At 45.4% G+C, this 18354-nt stretch overlaps 1 protein-coding gene across 1 annotated transcript in view; it reads left to right on the top strand.

Annotated features, from left to right (window-relative positions):
- Positions 1 to 3779: 3779 nt before the first annotated feature.
- The window catches only part of LOC147361877 (ATP-binding cassette sub-family C member 4-like), a 177611-nt gene continuing 163036 nt past the window's right edge, over positions 3780 to 18354 (top strand). The window contains exons 1-3 of the mRNA XM_086328421.1: positions 3780 to 3978; positions 15226 to 15336; positions 15895 to 16015. Of these exons, the coding sequence (XP_086184547.1) occupies positions 3905 to 3978; positions 15226 to 15336; positions 15895 to 16015 (306 nt within the window). The 5' untranslated portion in view covers positions 3780 to 3904. The remainder of the gene's footprint in view (positions 3979 to 15225; positions 15337 to 15894; positions 16016 to 18354) is intronic.

Genomic DNA, 18354 nt, shown 5'->3' on the forward strand with positions numbered 1-18354 from the left:
CAGGTGTGGCTTGTCCCAATAGAATGTGCTCTAGAGGACACACTCACTCCTAAAAGCACTCCTGGGACTGCTGTGTGTGATTCCTGTCAGGTGGGGGATTGAGGGGTTCTCACAGGACAGTCTCAGCTGTGCTGCTCGTGGCTCCAGGTCATAATGCTGGGTCAGCATCTCTGCACATGGCCCCTTTGCCACCATCCTGAATCACAGAGCTGGGCTCAGTGTATCTGCACTCGGCCCTGGGGCCGCCATCTTGAATCACAGTGCCGAGCACAGAGACACACGGCCCTCAGAGCTGAGGTGTCAGCGCAGCCTTTTCACACCAGGGAGTCTCGTCTGAAGGGCCACATGTGAGGCTTCTGCACGAGGTGCCCTGTGAGCAAGTGAAACAAGACTCAGCACAAAGGGAGAGAAAAAAGGTGACACTTTATTTCATTATCCAGATTCTACTTTTACTCCCAGGGAATTGATGGGCTTTGTCAGTGACTGTTCCATTACAGCCCAGCCTCCCTGAATATTAAAGGCCCCAGCTTACCTTTAATGTGTGTTTCCTTTGTTACCTGTGGAGATAATCTTGATGAAGAGAAAGAGACCAATTTCTCTCTATGCCTGAAGGTTCAATAGGAAACGTATTGATATAATCAGTTTTGTTTTCTTTAATGCATAAGGTAACTCCCTCTTGGCTGGGGCTTGATGTTGCGCCTGAAATAAGTGGGAGTCCCTGGTGCCCTTCATGTGAGGAAGACAACCTGGTATTGCCTAAATGGGAAAGGGAAGGACGTAGACATCAGGGTACACATAGAACCCTGTGTAACCCCATATACAGATATGGACTTCAAGATGACAGGCTAAGATGGCCTTGTCACTATAGAAACAATGTGTCCATGCTGTTGAGACAGGAAGGAAGAGGGGCACATATATTGAGAAAAACAGGATCCCACAGAAACTGGCTTGAACCAGCTAATCAAGATGGTGTTGACCGTGGTCTGGTCTCTGATCCTGCATTATAACACTAAAAGTCACTTACCTCTCACCATGGCTGGTGCTGTGATAGTTCAAAGGCTGACCATAGAAGGCCAAAAAGTGATACTGAAGGGGTGGGGGGCATCTGGCTGCTCTCGGCTCAAAAGCCAATAAACAGACCAGGTTGGTGGAAAAGAACTTTATTTTAGATGCCAGTATATATAAGTGGTGGGAGGGTGGGCACCTGTCCAAAGTCTGACTGTCCCCACTGTTGATAGTGGACAAGAGCTTTTATAGACAGGGAGAGGGCTATGAGTATAAAGAGCAGAGTCAGTGCTGACAGTCATCTTGAAATTAGTTATTGGTGGTCTGACCAGCGTCACCTTGATTGTTTTAAGTACAGCTAATCTTCAGTTTTCTGTGATTGTGGTTTTCAGTCTGTCAAGATTGCCAGGAGAAATATCAATCACCTCAGATATGCAGATGACATCACCCTTATGGCAGAAAGTGAAGAAGAACTAAAGAGCCTCTTGATGAAAGTGAAAGAGGAGAGTGAAAAAGTTGGCTTAAAGCTCAACATTCAGAAAACTAAGATCATGGCATCCTGTCCCATCACTTCAAGGCAAATAGATGGGGAAACAGTGGAAACAGTGACAGATTTTATTTTCTTGGGCTCCAAGTCACTGCAGATCATGACTGCAGTCATTAAATTAAAAGACCCTTGCTCCTTGGAAGAAATGTTATGACCAACCTAGACAGCCTATTATAAAGGAGAGACGTTAATTTGCCAACAAATTAACATCTAGTCAAAGCTATGGTTTATCTATTAGTCATGTATGGATGTGAGAGTTGGATTATAAAGAAAGCTGAGTGCTGAAGAATTTAAGCTTTTGAACTGCGGTGTTGGAGAAGACTCTTGAGAGTCCCTTGGACAGCAAGTAAATCCAACCAGTCCATCCTAAAGGTAATCAGTCCTGAATATTCATTGGAAGGACTGATATTGAAGCTGAAACTCCAATACTTTGGCCAGCTGATGCAAAGAACTGACTCATTTGAAAAGACCCTGATGCTGGGCAAGATTGAAGGCAGGAGCAGAAGGGAATGACAGAGGATGAGATGGTTGGATGGCATCACTGACTCAATGGACATGAGTTTGAGTAAACTCTGGGAGTTGGTGATGGACAGGAAGGCCTGGTGTGTTGCAGCCCATGGGGTCACAAAGAGTCGGACATGACTCAGTGACTGAACTGAACCAGTTCTCATACTATAAGACACAACTGTGTCCCACAATTAAGTCAATTCTGACGCTGTCTGCCTGGAGTTTTTGCTAGACCTTGTATAGGTCAAGGACCCAGTCCCACAATACTACCCCTTCTTCTCAACTTCAGAAGCCAGTGGTGAGTCTAGGTGGTTACCTGTTTTTCTTACAGACTGATCACAAATCAGGCTTCCCATAACCTCCTCCTTGGGTTTGGTAATTTTCTAGAGTGGCTTACAGCTCAGGAAAACAGCTTACTCAACTAGATCACTAGTGTATTATAAAAGGATTCAACTGCAGAACTGCCAGATGGAAGAGATGCAGAGAGCAAGGTAGGGGGAGGGGCAGGGGCTTCCAGGCCTCTCCAGGTGAGTCGCCCTCCCCGCACCTGCACAGGTTCACTAGCCGGGAAGCTCTGTGAACCCCATCCTATTGGTTTTTTTATTGAGGCTTCATAGAAGCATACTTTAGGCAAGACTGGTTAAAGCATTGGCCATTGGTAGTTCAACTGTTTCCAGTCCCTCTCCACCCTGAATGTGGAGGGTGGGGCTGAAAGCGCCAACCCTTTAATCAGGTGTTTGGTTTTTCTGACAAACAGATGAATTCACTAAAACTCAGGTGTAGTTGAAAGGGGCCTGTTATAATTTTCAAAAGACACTTTTTCACTCTTACCTTAGAGCACCTAAGGGTTTTAGGAGTTCTGTACCAGCAACATCATGAAGACTAAATACATATTCTAATTATAAGTCACAACATCACAGTCTTCAAGGTTCATCCACGCTGCGGCGTGTGTCAGAATTTCCTTCCTTTTTAAGGCTGAGTGATATTTCATTGTATGTTTATACCACACTTTATTCATTCCAGAAATATTTCTTTGAATGCATTTATTTTCTTCATATATATTCATATGAGGTTCATGTATGGGAAAAACATCTGAAGTTATTCATTTCCCTCTTGAACTCATACCTGCTTATTGGCTGATTCAAAATTTATTTATTTGAGGGATAAACAAAGTTAACCTTGACTTCTTGCTTATGTACTTTTCTCTGTGCATCAGTTCACTGCTGAGTAACTGTCCTTCATGCCAGGAGAAGGATGTGCTGTGGTCTTTCCTTTTCCCTCCTCTTATCAAAACAGGATTCCTCAGGGCCAGCCTAGCAGTAGAACAGGCACTGGGGAGCCTGTGGCTGTCATCTCAGTAGCCTGGCAGCTTTGTGCCCGTCATCTGTGCTCACCTCCACTGACCAGTACTGGCCACTAGCTCAGGGTATCCGCGGTGGGGTGGGGTCTCTCCCAGGAAGGCCACCCAGGGTCCTGCTCCATTCCAGTTGGAGACCTTCCCACAGCGCCCTTGTTTGCTCCTGATGAGGGCAGCGTGCCTGGAGGGCAGACTGCTATCTCCTTCTGCCAGCTTTCTCTGGTCTTCACCACAGCTGAGGGGCGTTTCTGTTGCAGCCTGCCCCTCCTTCTCCATCTTCTGGGTGGGGACCCGAGCTCAGAGCACGCCTTCTGGTAGACTTTGCAGCCCAGGGCGGGAACGAGGGCGCCTAGGGTCCTGCTCCCCGCGCCCTGCGGTTCCCCCACCGCCTCCATCAGCGGCGCCTGCGGCCTCGCCTCTCACCTGCGTGTGGCCCCCGGTTGCCCCCCACCCCACGCCCCCGGCCCGCGCGGGTCCAAGCTGGCAAGATGCGGCCGGTGTCCCTGGAGGAGAAGCCCAACCCATTGCAGGACGCGAACTTCTGCTCCCGGCTGTTCTCCTGGTGAGAGCCCGCCTGGGCTGAGACACCGCGCCCCCTCAGGGCCAGTGCCTGACGCTGCTGCGCCTTGCAGGGGCTGAGGGTCGAGGGTCAGGGCGAGGGAGCGCTTTCCGATGGCTGCTTGTAGCGAGTGGGGTCTCCCCACGCCGGCCGCGGGGGTCCCCGTCTGCGCCCTCTGGGTGAGGCTGCGGGAAGGGGTAGCAGGAACGGGAAGAAGGACCTGGTGGCAGGGCGCAGGGTCTCTGTGCCTTGCAGCTCACTGCCCAGTGAGCGTCTTTAGTTCCTGGGAGCAGGAGGGGCAGAGGGAGCAGGAGGCAGGGAGGCTGAGAACCCAGGGTGCCCAGGGGGGTCACCGCCAGCGAGAGAAGGACCGGACCCCGCACGCCATCCTTAGCCGACTTCCCCAGTACAGCTCTGGATTCATAGTTCTGAACTAATTCTTACTTTCCCCGCTAAGCAAACAGCTCTGAACAGCTTCCTTTATCTAATTAGTGCTTTGCTCCTGTTGCCATCTTCCAATAATGTCCCCTCCTTTCCCCACATTCCTTAGGTGACAGCTGAGTCCAACTGCACTGGGTTCCCTTGTCCCTGTGTCTGTGACCATGTCTCCCTGCCTCCCTCTTTCTCTCCGTGTGCATCTCTCACTGTGCATCCTGGTATCTAGTTGTGACACATTTCATGTGTGTAAGAACGCTGTTTTTTATTTAATGAACGGAGACATGATTCTTGAACCCATTTTGCTTTTACCTGGGATACACTGAGAAGACTGGAGGATGTATTTGACCAACCCCTTACCTAACTGTGAATGTCTCTGCTTCCACCTTTGAGAGTCACCCTGGGAATGGGGTCCCTGAAGCCTATGGGGTCTTATCTGCATCTCTAGCCTTTCCAGAAGCAGTGCATGGTCTTGATGCAGGTGGTCCTGCCCAGGAGTCCTCTGGTCCTGAAACCACTGAAGGGTCCCTGGGCTGGGAGGAAACTCACAGATGAGAAGGGGCTCAGAGAGATGAAGCTCTTAACTGAAGTTTTCCATCTGGTAGCTGCTGCTGCTCCTACTGCCAAGTCGCTTCAGTCATGTCCAACTCTATGCGACCCCATAGACAGCAGCCCACCAGGCTCCCCCATCCCTGGGATTCTCCAGGCAAGAACACTGGAGTGGGTTGCCATTTCTTTCTCCAATGCATGAAAGTGAAAAGTGAAAGTGAAGTTGCTCAGTCGTGTCTGACTCTTAGTGACCCCATGGACTGCAGCTAACCAGGCTCCTCCAGCCATGGGATTTTCCAAGAGTACTGGAGTGGGGTGCCATTGCCTTCTCCACCATCTGGTAGCTTGGACCACTAACTAGGTGGGGTGGAACCTTTGGGTTTAATCACACTTGAGTGATTATTATATCTTTTGTTCCTGGACCCTAAACCTTCATCTTTCCCACACATTCTGGTATTTCCTTTGTTGTTATGTGGGAGGGACTTGGGGATCCCCAGGAAACAGAAACTCCTGTGCATGTTTTGATGGTGGTGTATTCAGTGTGTGTGGCTACATCTCTTAGCCGTTTGATAGCCCTTAAGGAAAGAGGGTCAAGAACGAAAAATATGGGTGTGGGATTCCTTGTTGACTCAATGGTAAAGAATTCGCCTGCCATAGCAGGAGCCCAGGAGACGTGGGTTTGATCTCTGGGTGGGGAAGATCCCCTGAAGGAGGAAATGGCAATCCACTTTGGTATTCTTGCCTGAGAAATCCCATGGACAGAGGAGCCTGGCAGGCAATAGTCCATGGGGTTGCAAAAGAGTTGGATATGACTGAGTGACTAAATAGCAACAACTGTAAATGATCCCAAAGTAGAGACACCTCTCCTTAACTTCAGGCAGGGCAAGGAACTCTCCAGGGATGTTCTATTTGTGGATTTTCAAAAGGTGTGTGTATAGAAATGGGAAGATGAGGACTTCTCATTGATTTGGGTAGACCCCCATTTCCAATTTTCCTGCTGAATTGGAAGAAGCTAGTACCTCTTATTTCACATGTGAAGTCACTTAAGCAGAGAGTTTGAGTAATTTTTTTAAACTTTATTTTATATTGGAGTATAGCCAATTTACAATGTTATGATAGTCTCATGTGGACAGGAAATGGACTCCATCATAGTTGCTCAGTTGTGTCTGACTCTTCACGACCCATGGACTGCAGCCTACCAGGCTCTTCTGTCCATGGGATTTTCCTGGCAAGAGTACTGGAGTGGGGTGGCATGGCCTTCTCCGATACATGTATGCATTCTCCCCCAAATTCTAAGAGTTTGAGTAACTTGTCTGCATCACACAGCTTAATAGCGAAAGTTGGACCCCAAATCATGAGTCTGGCTCCTGAGTTTGTATCGTCCTTTATGTAACTGCTATTCTGAGCTGCTTCTTTTTGGATACTTGTTCTTAAATGCAGGGAGAAAGCAAATGCAAACACACCTTTGATCTTGTAGGCAGGAGTTTCTCAAGGGAAGTTCTTAAAGTTCTTGATGTTGGAGATGATGCTCGTGAAACATCTTTATAATCAAGCTTTAGGGCAGCTGTTCTCAGAGTATGGCTCTCAGACCTGCGGCATCCTTGTCACCTGGGAGCTTGTTAGAAATGTAAATCTTATCAAGTCCTTTAAGACCAATTCTGTAAATTTAGAAATGGTGGGGGTGGGGTTAAACAAGCTCCAGGTGATTTTGACGGAAGGTGGAGGCTGGCTTCTGCTTTAAGCCTCTCCTCCCACTGGCATTGTTCCTTCAGTGCTAACTTTTAAAAGGGGTCCAGACTTTGTGAAGTTAATTGGTGACCACAATTGCCATCCTGTTTGCAAAGTCTGAGGTACCCTTGTGATTTCCTTGTGTCCCCCACTCACTGTCCTGGGAAAGTTGAAATGAGCCCAGGCAGGAAGTGCTGCCCAGAGACAAGGCCCACCTTGTAGAGAAACTGAGTTTTCATCTTCTCATAGGGTGTTTGCTTCTCTTCTCACATTTTATCTGCTTTCTCAACTTGTAAATGATGCCAGTAACTAGCTTACTGACTTTATACAAATGACCACACTGAGATTTTAGTGTTTTCACAGCACAGGTAGGACTGAGAGTTTAAGAGAAAGAATACATTTTGACTATTGGTAATTGTGGATCATGGAAAAAGGAAGAGAGTTCCAGAAAAACATCTATTTCTGCTTTGTTGACTATGCCAAAGCCTTTGACTGTGTGGATCACAATAAACTGTGGGAAATTCTGAAAGAGATGGGGATACCAGACCACCTGACCTGCCTCTTGAGAAATCTGTATGCAGGTCAGGAAGCAACAGTTAGAATTGGACATGGAACAACAGACTGGCTCCAAATAGGAAAAGGAGTACGTCAAGGCTGTATATTGTCACCCTGCTTATTTAACTTATATGCAGAGTACATCATGAGAAATGCTGGGCTGGAAGAAACACAAGCTGGAATCAAGATTGCTGGGAGAAATATCAATAACCTCAGATATGCAGATGACACCACCCTTATGGCAGAAAGTGAAGAGGAACTAAAACGCCTCTTGATGAAAGTGAAAGTGGAGAGTGAAAACATTGGCTTAAAGCTCAACATTCAGAAAACAAAGATCATGGCATCCAGTCCCATCACTTCATGGGAAATAGATGGGGAAACAGTGGAAACAGTGTCAGACTTTCTTTTTCTGCGCTCCAAAATCACTTTAGATGGTGACTGCAGCCATGAAATTAAAAGACGCTTACTCCTTGGAAGGAAAGTTATGACCAACCTAGATAGCATATTCAAAAGCAGAGACATTACTTTGCCAACAAAGGTCCATCTAGTCAAGGCTATGGTTTTCCCTGTGGTAATGTATGGATGTGAGAGTTGGACTGTGAAGAAGGCTAAGTGCCAAAGAATTGGTGCTTCTGAACTGTGGTGTTGGAGAAGACTCTTGAGAGTCCCTTGGACTGCAAGGAGATCCAACCAGTCCATTCTGAAGGAGATCAGCCCTGGGATTTCTTTGGAAGGAATGATGCTAAAGCTGAAACTCCAGTACTTTGGCCACCTTATGCGAAGGGTTGACTCATTGGAAAAGACTGATGCTGGGAGGGATTGGTGGCAGGAGGAGAAGGGGATGACAGAGGATGAGATGGCTGGATGGTGTCACTGACTCAATGGACATGAGTCTGAGTGAACTCCAGGAGTTGGTGATGGACAGGGAGGCCTGGCATGCTGCGATTCATTGGGTCGCAAAGAGTCGGACATGACTGAGCGACTGAACTGAACTGAATTGTGAATTTTAGTAAAGAATATATATATATATATATTTTCTATTTCTATAAAAAACTTAAAACTATAGAAGAAGAAGGGCCTCCCAGATAGGTTGCACAGAGGTAAAGAATCTACCTGCCAGTGCAGGAGACACAAGAGAGGCAGGTTTGATTCTTGGGTTAGAAAGATACCCCTGTGTAAAAAATGGCAACCCACACCATTATTGTTGCATAGAGAATCCCATGGACTGAGGAGCCTAGTGGGCTACAGTCCATAGAGTCGCAAAGAGTTGGACATAACTGAGCACATACAAGAAGAAAGGAATAAGGATTTGTTTTTATTAGCCAGGTCTACCTGCTGATATTTTGGTTATTTCTCAGTCTTTCCCCTAGAATATCTACACATGCACAAATTTTTTTTTTTAATTAAAATTATAGTTCATGATTTTTTAGACTTGATTTTTATTGGAGTAAGTTGCTTAACCATGTTGTGTTAGTTATGCACCACAATGAGACACCAACTCACACATGGGGAAAAAAAGGAAGAAACAATAGTGTTGGCAAGGATGTGGAGAAACTGGAACCCTGCACACTGATGGCAGGGTTGTAAAATGTGTATCACAAAGGACAAACATTTTATAATTTGATTTACATGAAGTCCTCAGAGCAGTCAAATTCAAAGAGAACATCACCTTGTTGTTGCCAAGGGCTGGGGGTAAGGGAAGTAGAGTTAGTGTTTGATGGCACACCGGTACAGGATGAAGAGAGTTCTGGAAACTGGTTGCACAGTAATGTGAAGATAGTTACCAATAATGAACCATGTGCTTGAAAAATTGTCAATATGGTAAATTTTATATTGTGTCCATTTTCCACAGTTTTAAAAAGCTTAATACAAAACAAAAATGGTACCTGATGTGCCTCATTTGGAAGTGTTCCTGTGTTAGAGTCTAGATTTTGCCATTTCCTGGTTATATGACTGTGAACCAGCCAGATAACCTCTCAGTATGGCCTCAGGAAAGTACGGAGAAGACCTGGAGAGAACACCTCCCTGGGATGCTGAGAGGGTCAGTGATGCTCTGAACAGGGCAAAGTCCCCCCAGACAAAGAGCAGTCATCACCACCACAGAGTGCAAATCCCATGTGGTTCCCAGTAGAAAGCCTCTGATAACTTTGATAGATGAGGTTACAACAACAGCAGCCCCCAACAGGAAGAAGAGAGACTCCTCTCCTTTCCTGGCAAGGACACAGGCAATGAAAACCCATGGACTCTGTAGGAGCCCTCCCAACCTCCTCTTCCCCTCTGTAAAAGTGCTCTCCAGCCCTGGCACTTTGGGGACTTACACTTGGCTCTGCACAAATGCAGACCTCAAACTGCCATCCTCTGCTGATTCTGAATAAGCCCATCTTTGCTGAAGAAATATCTGACAGTCTGTTTGTTTCAGGTCAACAGACGGTAGGGAATCAACACACTGGGGGACCCATGGAAGACTCTGGGCAGAAAATTATTCACTTGATACCTCTGAAAGGATACTAGTCTCAGGCTGATCAGGTGCAGAACAACAAAGACCAAAAAAATCAAGAGTAAACTACATAAGATAAATTTAAATTTGTTAGGCAGTTTGTTTTGTTGTAAGGACATATCAGTAAATTTGACTGTACCTTTGGGATGTTCTATTTCTTGCTTGAGGCTCTGGTTATTGTATAAAATTACCAAAACTCATCAAGCTAAACATTCATTGGGAACAGGTCAAGGTCAGAGAAAGAGCCCTGGAGAGCTCACCCAGCCTCCATCTACAACATGTGGATTTCTGACTGTTAATGAACAATAACAGATGGTATTCTGAAAATGGTGCAAAGAATCATAGTTTGAAATTAAACATTTCTATCTATTCACAATCGATAGTTACTGAGGGCCTAGCAGGACCAACCTCCCTAAATCATCTCAGCACTCGGCCAGTTCACATCCCCCCTCATGTCATCAGCTTCTCTGAAAAGTGTCTCCAGGGAGTCTGTCTTGATACCAGACAGTTTTCACATCCACACTCCCTTTGCAAGGGGACAGTTCACTGAGATGTGGCCAGTGTCAGGGGAGCAAGGATTTAACAGCTTCCTGATGGGCCAAGTGCATCTAGTCCAAGACCCTGCCCCAGCCTCATCACTGGGGACAGGTCCTGCACTCACCCCCAACCTGCTGGCCTCTGGGACGAGGCTGGAGAGAAATACAGAGCTCACCCCAGAGGCTGCAGTGAGGACAGAGTCTCAAGGAATTAGACAATCCAGTCCCCAGCTGGACACGCTTCATTAACTGTGCTTCTTATTTCCAATAGTGAGGAATAAGAAAAATTCAGTAAACCATAATGGGAGAATGGACTGTTTTAAGAAAAAATGGGGCCTATCCTATATCAAAAACTAAAAAAAAAAAAAAAAAAAGGAAAAATTCTAGCTGCCTTTACTGTTAGAAATAAAATAAGAAAAAAGCTATAATAAACACAGAGATTTAGATGATGTAAGGATATACTACAGAAGACATACTACAAAAGCAGCAGGAGAAATGAAAAAGAAAAGCTTGATTTTATTTAATGATATATAATTTAAAACCTCTAAAGAACAAATGAAAATCTGAAAAAGTATTATATGCACTACTACAAGTTATTTCAAAAATATAAATACTCTATAGAAAATATATTAATAGACATTTGAAGAAAGACAAATGATCAAGAGACATAAGTGTTCCATCTTTATGAATCAAATGGCAACCCACTCTTGTATTTTTTCCTGGAAAACCCCATGGACAGAGGAGTCTGACAAGCTACAGTCCATGGGTTTGCAAAGAGTGGAACAGGACTGAATGACTAAGCACGCATAAGTCAAATAAATTCAAATTAAAACTCTCTGAATTATTTTTAACTTTAGGCCCAGAAAAACTGTAATTCAGGTACTCAAACTGCTGCTACTGCTAAGTTGCTTCAGTTGTGTCCAACTCTGTGCAACCCCAGAGACAACAGCCCACCAGGCTCCCCCATCCCTGGGATTCTCCAGGCAAGAACACTGGAGTGGGTTGCCATTTCCTTCTCCAATGCATGAAAGTGAAAAGTGAAAGTGAAAAGTGAAAGGTACTCAAAGGTGACAATGAAATAAGCTCACAAACAACTGTTAAGAGGGCAGATTGGTCTGAACCTAATGGAAAAGAATTCAGCCCTTCACTAATTATTCTACTTCTGGGAATTTGGAAAAAGGAAAGATGCACCAAAATATATGGTCATAGATGTGCATCACATCCTAATTATACATTTTAATTAAATACCACATTTTGACAGAAACAGACTCTCAGACTTTAGAGAACGAACTTATGGTTGCCAGGGAGAGTGAAGGGGGAAAGGGATAGTTAGAGAGTTTAGTAGGGACATGTATATACCGCTGTATTTAGGATGGATAACCAACAAGGGCCTACTGTGTATTTAGGATGGATAACCAACAAGGGCCTACTGTATAGCACAGGGAACTGCTCAATGTTATGTGGCAGCCTGAATGGGAGAGGGGTTTGAGGGAGAATGATACATGTGTATGTACGGCTCAGTCCCTTTGCTGTCCTCCTGAAACTATCATGTTGGCCATTGGATATGCTCCTATACAAAATAAAAAGTTTAATTAAAAAATAAATGCCATGTTTTGCACATTAGATAATGCTCTAAATAAATGTTAAACTTTCCCATCAAAAGTTGGGAAGGAATCTGGATCCAAAGATATTTTGATGTTGAGTATCTTTTCCTCTTCAAGCAGAATTTTAAAGAGAATCTTTTGTGGGCTTCCCCTGTGGCTCAGATAAAGGTAAAAAAATCTGCCTGGAATGCAGGAGAACCTGGTTTAATCCCTGGGTCAGAAGGATCCCCTGGAGAAGGGAATGGCTACCCACTCCAGTATTCTTGCCTAGAGAATTCTGTGGACAGACCATGGGGTCCCAAAGAGTCAGACACAACTGAGTGACTAATACTTTTACTTTGGGGGCAGGGTGTCATCATCTCGGTAAGTCCCAGTGCTAATTCCCTGAGCATTTTCTGTAGGGGACAAGTGTGGAATAAATCACCTAACATGTTTCAAACGTGCTTAGTGGTTAAGCTCCTAGATGTACACTGTTGTTTTGGAAGGAAACTGAGACCTAGAGATGTTAAAGGTCATGGAGCTGCTGAACTGGAGTGGAGATGTGGAGCACAGGACAGCTGAGGCCCTGGGTGCTCAGCACCACTGCTGAGACTAGAGTCCAGTCTTCTGACTCCTGGACTGGGGTTCTTTAGGGGTGCCAAGTTACCCTGATTAGCAAAATCTGAAGTTCAGTCTATCTTATCGCTTCTTTAATGAGTCATGGATATTCATACTTCAACAAATAGTTCTTAAGCATCTGTACCTGTGTTGTCCTGGGAATAACAGGAGAGAAGAAACGTAATCTCTGTTGTTGCTATTATTCAGTCATTCAGCTGTGTCTGACTCAGCGACCCCATGGACCAGCACACGAGGCTTCCTTGTCCTTTACTCTTTCCCATAGTTTGCTCAAGTTCATGTCCATTGAGTTGGTGATGTCATCTAACCATCTCATCTTCTGCTCTCCTCTTCTCCTTTTGCCTTCAATCTTTCCCAGCATCTGGGTCTTTTCCAATCAGTCAGCTGTTTGCACCAGGTTGGCCAAAGTATTGGAACTTCAGATCAGGCCTTCCAATGAATATTCAGGGTTGATTTCCTTTAGGACTGACTGGTTTGATCTCTATCCATGGGTTATTATGGTCTGGCCTTGGAAATTTCCTTACCCTGGCAAAATCAGTAAAATGGTGTTTACCTATGGGCCGTCTCTGCATTCTAACTATTATCATTTAAATAATGCATAATCAATCTGAATAGGTTTTTTTGGTGAGATCATCTGTACAGTTACTGGTTTTTTCCCTTTATAATAAATACTTGCAGAGTGATAAGTTGAGATTATGTAAATATCATCTTTTGCTTCAAACTTTCAGCCAGTTTTTAATTTCCATTGATGATTTTCTTGACTTGATTGTTCTTTTTTAATTTTTTTTGAATTGTTAAACATTTTTATTGTCCAGACTTATAACTTTATGGGACATGCAGGATAAAAAAGTGTAAAATATCAGTAAGCATATAAAATTTCAGCAGTCTTTTGGACCAGCACTTGATTTGCACATGGGACTAAGCATCTGTCTAGAATAGACATGTCTTGGGACACATATTTTACAGATTGACTCACAAAACAATTTCCCAAGGGCTTTTCCTAATGTAAAGATAAAAAATATCTTACACTTGAAAATTATTCAGTACAGTACATTTTCAGTTATGTACATAGCTTAAAATAACTGATTACTCCTTTTATGTTTGTTGGATTTGTTTGCAAGAGCTTTCATTTCTCTCCTGTTTACGAAGCAGTACGGATTCATGGATTCTTTCATTATTTACTGGGTTAAGGTTCATTGCCATTTGTTTGTCTTGATGCTCTAAGTATCTCAGATTTGTTTAGCAAGAGCCATTCAAGCTTCTCTGTCCTTCTACACATCCTCATGATTCCTTGAGCACTTTCTTATTTTATGGCACAGGATGTCCCAGACCCATCTTGGACTTTCTCTGCCTGTTGATCTTGTCCTGTAGACAGTGAGGCTTTTGCTGGGATTGCCTGGGGCTCTGCTCACCAGGGCTCGTACTAGCTATGAGCAGCCCCCACAGAAATTCTCCTTTTACAGTCAGTGTTGTGGCTGGACTGGCCCTTGTGGTTCTTAGGATTGTGAGACACATCTCAGCAACAACCAACCATCAGCGAACTTTGAAATGCCAAGGTGTATCACTCACATGCCCTGGAGGGTACAAGGCACCTCTGGGGTGACACAGCGAGGTTCTGGGTGGAGAGAGAGGGAGAGCTCCTGAGCAAGCTTGGACTTGGGATTCTGCCTTTTTGAAGTTAAGAATGGGGTGTCTAGGATTTTAAAGGTTCACTCTTTATTAATGAATTAAAAAAATAAGAGCGGGAATTAAAGTGCGGGAAGGGAGAAGCAAGCAGTCAGTGAGATGGTCTGTTATCAGGTCAACCAGAGCTTTCTGAAAGAGGGAACTTCACGGGTGGGGTGGCCTGGCTCTTTATCTCGTTGTGTAGCTGTTATGTGTTCACTGGAGATGGATGTCTTTGACATGGATGTCTCCAAAGCTTCATGACAGGCACTTATATCGCTGTTAAAAAACAAAAAACAAAAAACCAGAATTATCAGTGCTGACACACACAGCCCCAACCTTGGAACCAGTCATTTCTTCATTTGGTTCCTTTTTGGGAAAAAGGATATTAAAAAGCCAAGACCTGGGTGAAGGGGGCCAAAAGACACAAACTTCCACTGTAAAATAAGTTATACAGTAGGATTAACTATAGTCACCAGACTGCACGTTACATCCTCGTGAAAGTGAAAGTCCCTCTGTCATGTCCGACTCTTTGCAACCCCATGGACTATACATTTCATGGAATTCCCGCCTACAACGCGAGAGACCCGAGTTTGATCCCTGGGTTGGGAAGATCCCCTGAAGAAGGGAAAGGCTACCCATTCCAGTATTCTGGCCTAGAAAATTCCATGAACTCCATAGTCGACCGGGTCGCAAAGAGTTGGACACGACTGAGCAACTTTCACTTTCATGAAGGTGTAATATCCAGTCTGGTGACTATAGTTAATCCTACTGTATTGAATACTTGAAAGGTGATAAGAGAGTAGACCTTAAAAGTCCTTCCCACAAGAAAAAAATCGTAATTGTGTATGTTAAACAAAACCCCCAGAAAGTGGGGCTGGAATGCTCTTTGCTACCAGTGTGTCATTGCTTCTGGGGCCTCTCAGCCTACAGAATTAGGGAGTGTGTATGTGTCTGTGTGTGAGTGTGTAAATACATGTCTAATTATTAACAAAGCCCATCACTGTAGGATTCTAATTAGAGCTGTGTAATTTAGATATGTCATTGTCCTCTTACTTTTTAACAGGTGGCTAAACCCCTTGTTTAAAATTGGTTATGAACGGAAATTAAAACAAGATGACTTGTACTCAGTGCTTCCAGAAGATCGCTCCCAGCGCCTTGGAGAAGAGCTGCAAGGGTGAGCACAGGCAGCAGGGAGAAGGAGAGGGACAGTGAGAATTTCCACATGGGGCTAAAAGTGTGTGTGTTGGGGGGTGTGCTTTGTCTTCCACTGTGTTCTCTGGAGCCTTCTCCCCTGACACTGCACACACACCTCCTCAGGCTGACCCCAGGCTTAGCCCACTTTGGAGGCTGGGGGAGCCCATGTTCCCTGTGCACCTGTGGACATGGAGGGAGCCCGAAGCTATGGCCCTGGAGGCTGAGCTCTGTCCCTGGAGGTGGGGCCCCTGGAGGAGGGTGTCTGCCCCCATGAGCTGCTCATGATCTGTGAGTCCAGCAAAGCTTGGCAGAAACTTGTTTTCTGAGACTGGGACTTTTCCCTCAAAACCTGGTCTGGTGCTTTTACTGGTGCTTCAGTCTACACTGCTCATCCTTCAGGCGCCCTGTGACCCATTAGCCAGCATCTATGGGGCAGCTGCAAAGCGCCCTGTAGTGAAGGCTTGTCTTCTGCTCTGCCCTCTCCCCTGTTTTACCTGTAGCAGGGCTCTTCTTCACTGTGCTCTGTTTCTCATCGCAGGTACTGGGATCGAGAAATTTTGAGAGCCCAGAAAGACGCACGGGAGCCTTCTTTAATGAAAACAATCGTCAAGTGTTACTGGAAATTATATTTTGCTTTGGGACTACTTATATTTCTTGAGGTAAAAGTTTTTACTTAACTGTGCATTAACTTCTCAGTGTATGCAGATCAGTACTGAGATGGATGAGATGGGGACAAGAGAGGACAGAGCTTTCTTGTCTGAAGTTAAAACTTCTCTGTGAATCAGGATGTAGTTCAGCGGTTGTATTTACTTTTAGAATGGACAGGTGCTTAAAAACAAATTCTCCAGGGGATTACTATTGGGTTGGCAGAAAAATTCTTTCAGATTTCCCATAACAGCTTTTGGCAAAACTTGAATGAACTTTTTGCTAAGGCGATATTTTTCTTTTAACCAGTTAAAACATAGTATTGTGGAAGGATGGCACTGACATTTTATACCATACTAGGACATTGTTAGTGCTCAGTAAATGATATAAATGCTAAAAGTGATCCTTGAGAAAAAGAAGATCCTACAACCTCAAGGAATATTTGCCTCCTGGTTTGGAGGAAGTAAACTTGGACCTGAGCTGAAAACCTAAGACATTTTATAGTCACTCAGCAAGCAATTGTTAGCTTGCCCAGGACACATCTGAAAAATGCTCTCCCAAGAAGGGATCATTACCTCTCCCATTCCAGTGGAACAGGACCCGGGGCCCTTCATCTGGGCAGGAGCTGCCAGAGCTCCAAGAGCACACCATTCCCTGGGCTGCTCCCTCCCCATGGGCCAAGTCATCCAGGTCAGAGACCCCTGTGGGGAGGAGCTCCAGCTTCACCATGAATCGTGGAGAATCCATGCACCATCTGTGCTGGTTTCAGTCCTGACTGTTGAGGTGGTTTGGTGTTTGAAAGGAGTGTCTTAGTATCCTGGCATTGGCAGAGGGTCTAGGAGAGGATGTGCAGGAGAAAACCAAAGGCAGAAAGCTGTGAGGTCAGTGACCTCCATGACCCTGAACATCCTGGGTCAAGATCCCCCAGTGAAACAGTCCACCTGGGGACACAGTGCCATCAGCGCCCTGTTCTGGCTGAGCCTGCTGGAGGTCTGCTGCAGACCCCCCTGGGTGGCTTGTGCTTTCCGTGGTCCCTTAGTGCTGCCTTAGGGACACGGGTGGCGTGTGAGTGTGTGAGGGCAGGAGGGATGGAAGATGCAGTTGCTGTGAAAGGGGTGTTTTAGGTGGAGAAGGTGTGAGCTGTCATCAGTCCATTGTGTTGGGGGTGAGGTGGGGGGCCAAGTGGTTTAAAGGTGGGTGGCATGGCTCTTATTTAAAGGCTGTGTTGTACTGAAGGGCACTGCGGGCAGTGGGCAGGTGGGCAAGTGAAGTCTGACGCACACAACTGGAGAGACAGAATCTGTCAGCTCCCAGGTGACTGGGTGGTCCTGGGAGATGGAGTTCTTGTTGATGACAAAGATGGGTTGACCATTGTGCCAGAGGGTGGGGCAGGTGTGTGGGGCAGAGTGCCACCTTAGACAGGGCTCTGGCCACCGAGATGCTGCAGTGCCTTGTGAAGGGCGTGCTCGAGTGTTTATTTCAAAGTTGTCCAGCCCTAGTAACACTTCCTGCTGCGGATCCAGGAAGGCCAGGCCTGGGGCCTGTGTCAGGTGTCAGTTGGTAGAGCCCCAGCCCCTGGGGCTGGTTGTGGGGTGGTCATGGCAGAGAAGTGGGGAGTCGAGGACCTTGAAAACAAGGTCATTTCAAGGGAGCTCATGCTCTGTAGTACTAGAAGTTCCAGTAGCAGTAACAGGGGCTCCTACTCAGTACTCATGGTGGTGGCAGCAGCAGTAGGAACAATGGTAAGTACTCAAAATACGTTATGTATCAGGAACTGCTGTGGGCACGGTATGTGTAATATCACTCTTATTCTTTGGGCTAACTCAATGAAGTTGTAGGTTTCATTTTACCCCCATTTTAGAAGAGAGGACTCTAAGTCCAAGTAGTTACATAGGATGCCCCTGGTCACACGGAGCATAAAGAACAAATTGAGGTTCCACTTCGGGTACTCTGACTTATGAGCCTGTTCACCTCAATGCCTGAGAGCTCATCCAGGGTCAGAAAGGCTTGTCTTTAGAGCTTTGTATTCATAGTGTCAGACACATGCATCCTGAATATTGTCTAAAGATAATAAATAGGATGCTAAGAACTTCCTGGAGCAGGAAGTCAGATTTGGGATCATAAATGAGGGTAGAGTTCAGGTGACCATGTCGCCTGGGTGCCAGATTTGACTAGACTGTTGATGCTAGAAGCAACATCATGCTGTGTTCAGATAGACCAGGAACCCTTTAACCTTGCCCTCATTACCATCCCTAAGTGGTGATAATTTTAGATAGCAGAATATCTAAACTCAGCTCAGGACTCTCTAAAACATGGACACATTACTTTTGACCTCCTGCCCTCTTTTAATTCC

This window comes from Bos grunniens, chromosome 12, assembly GCF_055505025.1.
Source record: "Bos grunniens cultivar Pamir isolate PY7600 chromosome 12, Bosgru_T2T1.0, whole genome shotgun sequence".
Lineage (NCBI taxonomy): Eukaryota > Metazoa > Chordata > Mammalia > Artiodactyla > Bovidae > Bos > Bos grunniens.